General features: G+C 35.5%; 1 protein-coding gene across 1 annotated transcript in view; it reads right to left on the bottom strand.

Moving 5' to 3' along the window:
* LOC106873094 (fatty acid-binding protein homolog 6) overlaps positions 1–15,000 on the bottom strand; it is a 59,815-nt gene that overhangs the window by 21,134 nt on the left and 23,681 nt on the right. The window contains exon 3 of the mRNA XM_089353286.1: positions 1–49. This exon is cut by the window's left edge and continues 127 nt beyond it. Within this exon, the coding sequence (XP_089209412.1) occupies positions 1–49 (49 nt within the window). The remainder of the gene's footprint in view (positions 50–15,000) is intronic.

The raw sequence follows: 15,000 nt of genomic DNA, 5'->3' as shown, positions 1-15,000 counted from the left end.
GTATAACTGCTGAGCTTCGATACTATTTTGCGAAGTGCAAACCCCACACCTAAACGATGTAAACAAACATAATAGTCATAAATAAACAATAAAATAGCAAGGAAACAGAACGTAAACAAAGGATTATAAAATAAAATACCGTATTTCGGCGTGTATAAGCTCCACTTTTTTCCAAACTATTATCCGAGTCCTGTATTCGATATTGGCCCCTCTATTTGCTAATTTCGTTCCAGACGTTGTAAGCATATAAGATATTTTCACTATGGTGATTCCTTGCTTCAAGTTCTGCTAGACTGCTAACTTACTTTTTATATACAGTAACATTCCCTGCAAAAGCTAAGGTACTTTTGTAAAGTCTTGTAATGTACTGCGAAGTGGTTTTAAATATTACATGCTTTAAAGTACTAAAAAGGATTCGCCTGCATTTGCGCGGCTGAAATTGGAGTGCGTCTTAGATGTCCATACGTCTTTCATAATATCAAACGAGGTAGATTGTTACATAAAATTTATTCGATCTAATAATTTCAGCTTGCCGGATCGAAAATCATTCCTACAGATCTGACACGATACAACAAGAATAATATTGAATATCACTTCTAAGGAAGATGTGATTATCGGGGTTGCGGTAAAAAGGAAACTGCTTTGTGAGATAAGGGATAAGTAACCGGGATTTCATGTTCATGTGATGAGGAAAGAGAGCCTGGAAAATTTAGCGATGACCGGAAAAATTGAAAGGGAAAAAAGCAGGGGAAGAAGAAGGATGATAGGGATGTCAAGCTTGATGAAATGGCTGGAAGAAAGTTCCACATCAGAAAGTCCCACACCAGGAAGTAGAACTGTTACAGAAATCAAAGAACAAAGAATTGTGGCTGGGCCTACGTTCTGGACATTGCATTTATAGAAGAATACTATTGAATATAACATTTAAGATGATATAAAATTGACAATGGTAAAGAAATGTACTCGCCGGATAATTGCGAAGGAAGAAGTTGTTGTTGGCACTCCGTCGCTTACGACGTCGAGGGTTCCAGTCGATCCGATCACCGGAACAGCCTGCTCGTGAAATTAACGTGCAAGTGGCTGAGCACTCCACAGACACGTGTACCCTTAACGTAGTTCTCGGGGATATTCAGCGTGACACAGTGTGAAAAGGCTGACCCTTTGAATTACAGGCACGACAGAAACAGGAAGTAAGAGTGAGAGAAAGTTGTGGTGGAAGAGTACAGCAGGGTTCGCCACCATCCCCTGCCGGAGCCTCGTGGAGCTTTAGGTGCTTTCGCTCAATAAACACTCACAACGCCCGGTCTGGGAATCGAAACCGCGATCTTATGACCGCGAGTCCGCTGCCCTAACCACTGGGCCATTGCGCCTCCACGAAGGAAGAGGATATACATAGATAAGCGATGTGACATATTTATATGTATGTATGTATGTATGTATGTATGTATGTATGTGTGTATGTATGTATGTCCGTATGTGTGCACGTGTGTGTATATAAATAGATGGATATAAAAAGAAAGGCAGAGGGAATGAAAGAAACAAACAGTGCGAAGGATATGCTTTTCTACTTTAGGTACAAGGCTCGAAACTTTTGAGGAGGGTGCCAGTAGATTAGATCGACCCTAGTACGCAACTGGTACTTAATTTATCGACCCAGAAAGGATGAAAGGCAAAGTCGACCTCGGCGGAATTTGAACTCAGAACATAAAAAAAGACAAAATACTGCTAAGCATTTTCGCCCGGCGTGTTAACGTTTCTGCCAGCTCGCTGCCTTAGTGTGAAGGATATTGATAAAGAGAAAGAAAGAAATCTGCAAAGAATAAGTAGGAAGAAAAAGGAGGGCGAAGGTTGAATTTTATTCAGACTAGTTATGAGGTCATCATAATGATTAATGGAAAGAAAAATGGCGTTTTGGTTATACTTCCGGTTGAACAGCCAATCTCTGGTTTTGACACTGACACGTGATATTACATTTATGGAATCTTCGCCAATTTTGTATATTTAGTTTTGTCTTTTAGGAATATTTTAGAATGCAATTTTTCTCTTTCACTTTAAAAATAGCAGTTTGAATACAGCAAAAAATATTATCATTAACCAGATGTTTCCGAAGGTCTTCTCCTCACGCTCTTATTTCCAAGGAAATAAGAAAAAAATATATGCAAAACAGTTGCTGGTAACGACACGTCTTTTACTAATGTTTAACATCCGAAAACGTGATTCCACAATTCATTCTATATCAGACTTTTCCTTCTACTTTCTCCCCAGCAACATTACAACTACAAAAATTGCTGAGAGATAATCATCATACGATGTTATTTGTTTAAAATAATAATAATAATAATAATGATAAAAAAGATTGATATGAGAAGGGACTTTCGAAGAAATCAAAAACGGAGAGAAGGAAATGACGAAAGGACAGAATGGATAATAATAATAATAATAATAATAATAATAATAATAATAATAATAATAATAATAATAATAATAACTTACTCGATATATATATGCTAGCCTTAAGAAGCTACGTCACGAGAGCTCGGAGACGGTGTTGTCTCAAAAAATTTACCCTAAACAGACAGATCCGTCCCCTAGCGTCAACGTCGAAGCTTGTTATGCCTCACTGTTAATAAAACAAAATACAAACCGGAATGGTCATCGACCGGATTATAAAGGACCACTTACTCGGATAATGAATCAGATCCGAGACGAGAAATCTGCTACTGGTTCAAATCTTCCCGACACACAGGAGCTGGAAGTACCCCACAACCGGAATATTCCAACAGATGGCCATCCATGCTCGTCATCAAATAACCAAAAGAAAAAGAATGAAAAATGGTCTAGGGAAGATAATAAAGAAGTTCTTACAGCCTTCTACCATGCCATATATTTCCCTACAGATAAATCTAATACTGTACAAACCTACTTAAACTGGAGACAGAAACACCTTGAAGTAAGACCCTACATATACAGTAACAAACTTGCCAACGTCAGAAGAAACATTATGAAAAAAAAATTACTAACTGAAGTAGAGATTGACCAAATTAAACAAGCAGTAAGGGATAAAAAGAATGAAACTGCAGCTAAAGAAGATACTACAGAGGAAATAATCATAAACCAGCCCAAGGCTGATGAAAATACAGTAATGATTGAAAGAGTTAAGGTAACTGATAGGCAAAGTGAAATACTCTCTGAACCAACCATAAACACTAAGGCAGGTGAAAATCAAATAGATGAAGAAAGTCATACAGAAATCGACGCAACAGAACTACATGATCTAAAAAATCAAATCATGATTGAATGGCTGAAAATTAAAGAAACCAGTATGAATGAACGCGACACTCTCCCCAAAATTCGCAATTCTAACCAAAACCTGAAAATAATTGGTAAAATCCGCCTTGCACTTAAGGATATAATTTCAGCTAATGATGTTGATATTACAGATCTCAACCACCTGTACTATGCATCCGCAAAAATCTCAACGGTTCTATGTGGTGAAAAGATTAGAAAACGACAACATTCCCACAAAAAGCCTTCTTGGCAAGAGCGCATTCAACACCAAATTAAGCTACTTAGATCTGACATAGAATGTTTGAAAAACCTTAAATTTGATAAGAGTATCAAACCTACAAAGACCCCCAAAACTATAGAAAAAATATGATGTGAAAACCATAATTGACATTGATACCACCATAGAAACCATCAAGCAAAAGGTATGTGCTAAAGCTGCCCGTATAGCAAGGTATGAAAAGCGTGTTAGATTCTTCAGAGATAATAACATATTAAAAAATAACCCCCAAAATTTCTACAGGAAGATAGGGAAAACACCAGTAACAATAAAGTCTGTCCCATCAAAAGAAGTGCAAGAATTTTGGAATAAAATCTGGGCAGAAGAAAAAACACACAATGGAAAGGCCCCTTGGATTGATAGAGTATCTACAGAGCTAAACTCCTGAGAGAAGCAAAAGTGGGAGGGCGTCAAGCTAGAAGATATAAGATCTGCTCTCAGGAGGTCAAGCAAATGGAAGTCTCCAGGAAAGGATAAAATTCCTAACTTCTGGTTGAATGCCTTCCCAGAGAGCCATGAACTGCTAACAAAACTTTACAACGATGTTTTGCAAAATCCTAGTTTGATGCCCTTTTGGCTAGTTAATGGTTTAACATTCCTGCTTCCAAAAAATGAAGAAACAAACGAACCAAAAAATTATCGACCCATAACCTGCTTAACAACAATGTATAAGACGCTAACATCTGTCCTAACCGAGTACACCTATAGTTTTTTTAATAGAAAGTAGCATATTCCCTAATGAGCAAATGGGATGTAAACGTGGATCTTATGGTTGTAAAGATCAGCTACTCATCAATAAGATGATCTTAGAAGATTGTCACAAGCGACACAAAAACTTGTCAATAGCCTGAATAGACTATAAAAAGGCCTTTGATAGCCTACCACATAGCTGGATTAGGAAATGTCTGGAAATGTATAAAATAGCTCCTACTCTGCGAAACTTTTTATCTGTAAGTATGAGATCATGGAGAACCACACTGACGTTGAACAATGACAATGAATCTCTAAATGCTGGAGATGTAAGAATTTCATGTGGCATTTTCCAGGGTGACTCACTATCACCACTCCTCTTCTGTCTAACCCTAATACCGCTCTCAAAATTGCTCAATGATGCACGGTATGGTTATAAAATATTTGATAAAAATATAAATCATCTCATTTACATGGATGATTTAAAGCTCTTTGCAAAAAATGACCAACAACTCAAGGGCTTACTAGCGATTGTTAAACAATTCAGTGATGACATCAGGATGCAATTTGGCCTTGATAAATGTGCAAAAGCTACCTTTATCAAAGGAAAAATGACAAAAACATCTAATGTGAACCTTGACCAGCAAAATGTCATAAAAGAGTTAGAACCAGCGGAGAGCTACAAATACCTAGGGGTAATTGAAGGGGACAATATCAAGCATTCAGTGATGAGGGAAAGGATCAGAAGAGAATGTTATCGCAGGGTGAGAGCAATACTGAAGACAGAGCTGAACGCGAGAAACAGAATCGAAGCGATCAATGCTCTAGCCATACCAGTCGTGACTTACAGTTTCAATATCGTTAACTGGTCAATTACTGAAATATGTAATGTTGACAGAAAAATACGAAAGATGTTGACAATGCATAGAATGCACCACCCTAAGGTAGATATAGAACGTCTTTATCTGCCAAGAAAAGAGGGAGACCGAGAACTTCTACAGCTGGCATTAACAATGAAGGTAGCCACAATTGGCCTAGACACCTATCTGAAAAACTCTGAGGACTGGATGCTAAAACTTGTCTTAAAACATGAAAGCAAGAAAGCAACTTACTCAGTAACAAAACAGGAAAAGGAATATCTAAGCGAATTCCAATTGCAACAAATTCAAGAATTAGACGAACTAGAAACACCTGCAGAAAAAGCTAAGCGCTTGAAAACCCGTGCTAAAATTGCTGCCTTAGATATTATGACTGAAAAATGGCATGGAAAACCTCTCAATGGCAAATACCCAAAGAGAGCGAATAATGCAGATATTGACAAAACCCTTACCCATCAATGGCTAATGGCCTCTGGCTTGAAATCAGAAACAGAGGGGTTTATCATAGCAGCCCAAGACCAATGCCTACTTACAAAGTACAAAGAACTACCAGGCCAACATATTAAAGAACGGCAGCTCCCCATTATGTAGTATATGCCAACAACAAAATGAGACCATCGATCATGTTGTCTCCATGTGCAGTCTGCTTGCGCCTACAGAGTATCTCAACAGGCATGATAGAGCTGCACAATATATTCACTGGATAATATGCAAAAACCTGGACTTTCCCCATGATAAAAACTGGTGGGAACACAAACCACCCCCAGTACTTGAAAATGATTACATCGCACTCCTCTGGAACTTCACCATTCAAACTGACAGAAAGATAGACGCAAATAGGCCAGACATCATACTGAAAGACTTCAGACAAAAATCATGCCTCCTCATTGATATGACCGTCCCAATCGATATAAACGTATCTGTCAAGACCTACCAAAAACTGAGCAAATATAAAGATCTTGAAATAGAAATTAGCAAAATGTGGAATCTGAAGACGAAAACAATACCTATTGTCATAGGTGCCCTGGGAATGACAGCGAAACGGGCTGATTACTACCTACCTCAGATACCAGGAAACCCCAAAATGGCTGAAGTTCAAAAGATAGTGCTCATGGGAACTGCCCATATCCTACGTAAAATACTGTCTATGTGATCTCAAATTTTAAAACAAACACATAATTTTCTTATGGTTTCTTAAACATTCACTAGAACAAAACTGCACAAATCTAAATATATGGTACCCTAGGCATAACACCTACATGAACTTCTAACTTGTTGTCTCTTGAGGTCTCTGGGTGAGACTTGGATCCAACTTGTACAAATGCAAAACAAAAGTCAAACATAAAATAATAATAATAATCATAATGATAATAATGATAATACCAATAACCCTCTATACTATAGGCACAAGGCCTGAAATATTAGAGGAGGGGAATAGTGATTACATGACTAATACGTATTTTATCGGCCCCCAAATGGATGAAAAGCAAAGTCGATCTCGGCGGCATTTGAACTCAGAAGGTCCAAACAACTCCTGGCTTCGAGTACCAATCCACAACTTCATGATCTTAAACCCAACACACTAACCACCAGATCACGCGCCTTCACCATGGATCTCGGTCAGTTTCAACGAGGAGCATTCATTTTGGTCAACTTGACAACCTACTTCATGAAACAAGCGACACATACAATCTTTAACTAATCCTCAAGCGGAATAAACGTAATACAGTGCATAAAAAGGCCGGACCAGTGAACTACAAGTTCAATCCTCTGAAAGGCTTACGAAAAGTTTCGGTCAACCCAATTTTGCTCGTAAAGGATGGATTGACTCACTGCTAACGTAAAAAGTATTTGGCCAAGATTCCGTAGTTTGGAATTGAACGCGAATCCTCGTAATTGCAAAGCAAATTTCTTAAGCATTTCACTGTTAGACTCCAGATACATACATACATACATACATACATACATACATAATACATACATATATATACATACATAAGCACGCACACATATATATTATATATATTTATACACACACACATACATATTTAATTGTATGTAGTGGATACATACATACATACATATATATATATATACATATATATATAAATGCATCTCTCTCTCTCTCTCTCTCTCTCTCTCTCTATATATATATATATATATATATGGTACATATTATTTATATGAATGTCTATGTCACATGTATAAGCTGTACACACACACACACACACACACACACACACACACACACACACATATATATATATATATATACATATATATATATATGTACACACTTTCATCCGGAAATCCGTCAAATGCGTGTTTAAAATCTAATTCCTAAGTTCTCTGCAATATCTTAACAAGATCGCCATGCACATAATTTATGTTACTTACAAACTACTTGAAACATTAAATGTAGCCTTAGAAATATGATTACATTTACCGGCATCTCTTGAAACGACCATTACCTATAATTTTTGTTGTGTATACATGTAAGTAGAAGTGCATATGAGTATGTATTAGATAGCTACATTTATTAACGCGCATACAGATATACATAAAAACTTACTGACACATATAAACATTTATGGCGACTGCTTCATATTCTCAGATATTTGCCGTCTTAAGGCGGCGGGCTGGAAGAAACGTTAGCACGCCGGGCGAAATGCTTAGCGACGTTTCGTCTGTCGTTACGGTCGACTTTGACTTTCATCCCTTCGGGGTCGATAAATTAAGTACCAGTTGCGTACTGGGGTCGATCTAATAGACTGGACCGCTCCTCCCAAAATCTCGGGCCTTGTGCATAGAGTAGAAAAGATTATATATTTAAAATAGAAGGCGGCGGGCTGACAGAATCGTTAACATGCCGGGCGAACTGCTTAGCGGTATTTCGTCTGTCTTTACGTTCTCAGTTCAAATTCCGCCGAGGTCGACTTTGCTTTCATCCTTTCGGGGCCGATAAATTAAGTACCAGTTGCGTACTGGCGTCGATCATAGGGTTTACATTTAGAGTGCATACAGGCATAAATATTTTGTCAGAAGCATACTAGTGTCCAGTGAAGGCAGGTGACCTAGCGTTTACGGTATTGAGATCTAAGGTCGTACGTTCGGTCCCTCGATCGGGAGATGTGTCGTATCCTTGAGCAAGGCACTTAATTTTACGTTGCTGCAGTCTACTCAGTTGAAAATGGATACCATCCGACTACTGGTGATGTCCTCTTTCCTTCCAGTAGTTAGATTCTCAATGTTCTGCATGCACAAATATATTTGCACACACACATACACATACACATCCATCCATCCATCCATCCATCCAAACATACACACAAGTTTACATAGGTGCAACCGCATATATAGGCTATGTTTTTGGAAGACATCACGCATGTAATTAGCAGCTGTCCTAAAATGTCCTCACAGTACTATCCTAAAATGACGTCACGGCACGATGTTGTTGCTAAAACAATTTACAAAGCCATCTGCAAAAAACTTAGAAATAAACTTAGAAAATCCCTCTGTTATGGAATACATTCATAAACACCACTCAAGGAATAATGGTGGAATATTCTCATCAAAACATCTGTCAAATGTAAACATAACAGGTCGGATATTGTTGTTTGGGACAGAGAAGCAAAGGTATGTACCATCATATAGGTCAGCAGCCCTGTAGATATAAATATTTCTTTGAAAATCAAAGAAAAAGAGGATATCTATGGACAACTGCTTTCGAAACCTCCAGCTTCTATACCCAGACTATGAATTCATATTCATACCAATAATAATTGGAGCACTAGGTTTTGTTAGTAAATGCTTAAAGAAGAATTTGGATAAACTGAGATTTTCAGAAAGAGAAATCGATCAGCTAATTTGTACATTACAAGAGTAATCTGTGACTGGAACAGTAAAAATATGCAAGACTTTTCTTAAGTTCCAAATGTGAATTTTCCTGTGTTAACTACATCCCAAAGATGAAGCCTTGTACCTTTGTTGGAAACCGGCTCCCTGCTCAGTGGAAGATTTATAATAATTAAAAAAAGGAAGAGACATACATACATACATACATACATTCATACATACATACATAGACAGATAGATAAATACATACTTACATACATATAAATAATTATATAGGAATGATAATATTAAAATACCATCACAAGTGGTAAGCGAATTATCAGCCGTATATATATATATATATATATATATATATATATATATATATATATATATATATATATATATATATATATATATATATATATATATGTACACATACATACGTATCTAAAAACGTGTATAGATACATATGCGCACATACATATGTACATAATACATACATACATACTTATATTTATGTAAAACATTCCGGAGATTCTTCATTTGAGGTTTCTCGGTGAACTTTGACATACAGCCATACACATGTGAAATACAAATGAACATACACAGATAAGCAGTAATGGAATATGCACTCATGTATAGCTGTGACAGGCATGTGCACAGGTGCACGTTTATCAACACATACACATATACACAACAAACATATGAAGGTCTTGAAGATTGCAAAAGAAAAAAAAACTAAAATATATCCCAAAACACACGCATGCACGCACGCATGCACGCACGCACGCACGCATGCACGCACGCACGCATGCACACACACACACACACACAAATTGTGAAGAACTCTTAGCATGAAACCATTGGTAGCTTTGTTAACCCACAAATGAAACACAATGCGGTGTTGAGCACTCATTCTCATTCTTCGATATTAATACACACAAACACACACACACACACACACACACACACACACACACACACACATATATATATATATATATATATATATGCATGGATACATACCTTTAAGATCGAGAACAACAAGAATACACACATATATTTATGTTTAAATCGTCTGCTATTTGATGACTATCCCTGAATATAAAGAAATCTGACAAGAAGTTATAACTGCCATCATTACCATAGCTACTGCAACAACAAAAATAGCAACAGTAAAAAACGAAAAAACTACTACAATAAAAGTAACATAGGAAAAAAAATACATTTTCAAAGTAAACAAAACATTATGTATAAGAATACTAACAAGCGTAAACAAAGACCACACTGTACCCTCAAAGACCACTAACACTCACATTCTTTGTCTTCACATCCACCATCACAACTTACTAATGCGACTACTATCACGACTGCAACAACCACGACAACAATAAAAACATCATGCAAAATAAATAAATGAAATAAATAAAGAAGAAAAAAAATAATAAAACCCTCAACGGCAGTGAAAATAAAAACTGTTACAAGAACAACAACGGCAAGAGAAGCAACAAAACAAAACCCCCCAAAAAGCTACCGTCAACATCAACTAAATATAATACATTATATGAAAAGTTATTCGCCTCTCTGTATAAATACATATTAAAGAAAATAAAAGATAGACAGTTCTAAAGATATATATTTTTAAATAGCTAACTCTTAATACATAATGCAAGACATATCACGCACGGGTTTATGTTGCAATGCAAAAGACGAGCTTCCTAAGGGAGACATTTGTATATTCATAAAGAATTTTATTTTCACAATGATTTAAGTACGAAACAGTACATCGAGCTATTTGCTTAGTAGATGGCTTAGCGCTGGAACAAATCTTTCGTTAGCGCCTGCGTGTATATTAAATATGTATGTATATGTACTTATCAACGTATGCATATATGCATACGTATATGTATGTATGATTATATGTATGTATGTATATATATATATATATATATATATATATATATATATATATATATATATATATATACATGCATATATATATATATATATATATATATATATATATATATATATATATATATATATGTATATATATACCTATACACACACACACACATATATATATATATATATATGTATATATATATTTGTATATATATATATATAAAATCATTGTCCTTAAGTATAATATATATATATATATATATATATATATATATATATATATCTGCACACACACAAATACACGTATGTATATATACTTGTAAATTTATATGTATGTATAGGTATATGTATATACAGAAATACTCACACGTATTTATATATGTATATATATGTGTGTTTATGTATGTATATATGTTTGTGTATATATACGTATGTGCGTTTAAGCGTATATAAATACATATATATATACATATATCTCTATGCATATGATATATATGCATATACATATATACATGCGTAAACGTATAATATTTATGTGTATATATATATATATATATATATATATATATATATATATATATATGCATGTATATATATATATATGTATATATATGAATGTATATATATATATATATGTATGTATATATGTATGTATGCATGTATGTATGTATGTATGTTTATATGTATGTATACATGCATATGTATATACATGACGAGCTATGAAAAGATTTGTTCCAGCGCTAAGCCATCTACTGAGCAAATAGCTTGATGTACTGTTTCGTACTTAAATGAATTGTGAAAGTAAAATTCTTTACGAATATACAAATGTCTCCCTTAGGAAGCTGGTCTTTTGCATTTTCACACAAACCCGTGCGTGATATGTGTTCCATTATCTACTCGCTGTTGCCTATTGAGCAATATAGAGCTATAGTTCTCATATTCGTGCACATACGTACGCACGCACGCACGCACATGCACACACATACACACACACACCTGTGCATATATGAAAACAGTGTTATATATGTGTATATATGTATGGTTGTGCGTGCTTGCGTTCATATCGGATTAAAGGAATTACACGTAGTTCCATACAGACCGTCGCACGTATATGTACATTAATACATGACCTACATGTACACATTTATGAATATGTATGGCGCAGCAGTGATCTTTAACTTCTAATAGTAAAGTATTACATCATATATATATATACATATATATATACATATATATATATATATATATATATATATATATATATATATATATATATATATATATATATATATATATATATATATATATATATATATATATATATATATATATGAGTGTGTGAGTGTTTTTAGACACTCAAACATACACACCACCGTATATGTATGAGAATGTATGTATGCATATGCAGCAGTGCAAACACGTGCATTAGCTGTTTATGTAGTGGTGCGTTAAAATGTTCGTCTTGACACAATTTCTGTCTGTCCAAAGCATTTATGATCAGAGATGTTTACCAAAGTAGCATATACATTTCAAAGAACTTCATGCCTGTCTAGCGATCAATAAGTACAATAGGCGTCACATCTTTGGTATCTATACAAAAGTGTGCCGGTATGGACTTGATAAACCGTAATATAATACAAGAATGCAGTCAACGTTTTAAATCCCACCTGTAGACAGACGCAATCAATACACGCTTTTTTTGTTGTTGCTTGCATTATTCCTGTAATGTGGGTCCCCAAGTCAAGCCTGATGGGGCATGCACACTTCTCACAGGTACCATATTTGAGAGTTAATAAGAAAGCCTTAAATATATGTCCCAGAAAATAAGTTTACGTCCTATACATGCAAAACCAGATATTAGGGGGCCTGCCAAGTTTATGGTGGGTCTTAAAAGCTCATGCACTTTATGTCAAAAAATTCCCTTAACCACCGTTATTCATACGTTTTAAAGATGGAAGATCGAAGTTTGAGGCAGTTTTTTTTCGTGAAGCGATGACGTAAAATTTATTCATATACGTGGCGTACCCTGGTGCCCAGCTACTGTAAAGAAGGCAATCACTTTTGAATCAATTCAAGCGAGCTTGGAAGTTTGAATTTTAAATCGCAGAGTAATGAAGAAACTGCACAGAATATACACATCTAATATTTCTATATATTTTTTCGCAGCCGCCATATTTAATATTATTGGTGTGATTGTTTCTGTGGTGGTCGGCATCGTAGTTGTCCTCTAGTTCCAAATCCAGTCACCTGCATCAAACCTCCGAACAAAGATGGGATCTTTTTTAAAACGGGGGCCACATGTTTCATTAATGTTTTACGTAGTGTTTTTGGTACCGAAAGACTTTCAAACTTCGTATACTTATCTATTTTGTGTTATAGAACAGAAAAATATTTTTGTATTCGAATTTATTTCATGTAAAAAATTGTCTTATTTCGATAATTTCAACCAATCACTGACAGGTATTCATTTGTTTACATTTACTCCTTTGGCTGATTAAGCCATAGCTTCGTTTTATTTGCTTTTTTCATTTTCTTTTTTTTTTCTTCGTTTTATTTGCTTTTTTCTTTTTAAATTTGCTGTTTTACCCTAACCCTAACCCTAACCCTAACCCTATCACCGATAGAATTGTTTCAGAATCGTTTGTTTATGTAGTCGGCACTTAATGTATATCGGCTGAATGGACGTCAGTGATTGGTTGAAATTACAGAAATACGACAACTTTAACATGGAATAACTTAGGGATTTCTTTTTTTTTTAAGAAGACTAAGAGAAAAAGATGTTTTATATGACACATTCTACCAGTGTTCCAAGTTTCAAAGTGTTTCGTTAATGAAAAATGTGGCCCCCGTTTTAAAAAAGATCCCAAAGATGTTTTAATGGCCATCGTCCGGTTATTTTTTATTGTCTTGTACACTGGACTTCAGTATCCAACACAATGTATATTCATAAATATAAATATTAAAGGCAGACCTCGTGAGAGATTTTATTCCATTTCTACCATGTCAAATAACCAAGTAGGAGCTCCCTGACTGGCTCACTTTAGTTATTGGACCGGCCCTTTTGCTGCGAGGCCGATGGTTTATTATCTCTTCTTTTTTTGTGAGAGATCCAAACCACTCCACTTTCGTGCACTCATTTACAAAGCAGATATTACGAAACATAATATGACTGTACATTATTTACATTCCAATGAGAACCCAGGTTCGAAATTTCCACAAGACATCTGATGAAGGCTGGAGGGTATATCAGCCGAAACGTTGTGTTAACAACAAACAAGATGAGGACAAATATCCGTCAAATGTAAATAATGTAAATAATATACATAATTCCTCATCTCTTAAATATAGAACTGTATTATCAGTGGATTGGAAGAAATGGGAAAGAATTTAGGAAACAAAATTGCCTTTCGGTGTTTTTATGGTCTATACTTAAATTCCGTTAGATATTGATTTTCCCTTAAAAATTTTTGGGCTCGATAAGGCAGCGAGCTGGCAGATTCGTTATCATGCCGGGTGAAATGCTTAGCGGTATTTCGTCCGTCTTCACGTTCTGTGTTCCAATTCCGCCGAGGTCGACTTTGCCTTTCATCCTATCGGGGATCGATTAATCAAGTACCAGTTGAGTACTAGGGTCGATCTAATCGACTGGCCCTCTCCCGCCAAATTTCGGGCCTTGTGCTTAGAGTAGAAAAAGAATCGTTGCCGCGCCGGGAAAAATGCTTTCGTTCTGAGTTCAAGCTCCGTCGAGGTCGACTTTGCCTTCCAACTTTTCGGGGTCGAAAATATATGTACCTGTTAAACACTGGGGTTTATATAATCGCCTTTCCACCTCACCCGAAGTTGCTGACTTTGTGTCAAAATTTGAAACCTGATGAAATTTGAAATTCGATGAAATTAGTGCCTGTCAAATACCGTATGAATCTACATACATACATTAACACACACATTCATATATACATATATACATACATACATTCATACATATATACATACATACATTCATACGTACATACATACATTCACACATACATACATACACACATACATACATACATACATACATACATTCAGACATATATACATTCATACATACATAAATACATACATTCATAGATACATACATAT

This window comes from Octopus bimaculoides, chromosome 6 (assembly GCF_046866305.1).
Source record: "Octopus bimaculoides isolate indiv1 chromosome 6, ASM4686630v1, whole genome shotgun sequence".
NCBI classification, from domain to species: domain Eukaryota; kingdom Metazoa; phylum Mollusca; class Cephalopoda; order Octopoda; family Octopodidae; genus Octopus; species Octopus bimaculoides.
Note: the sequence above shows the minus strand (reverse complement) of the source record. Positions and strands in the feature narration are given on the sequence as shown.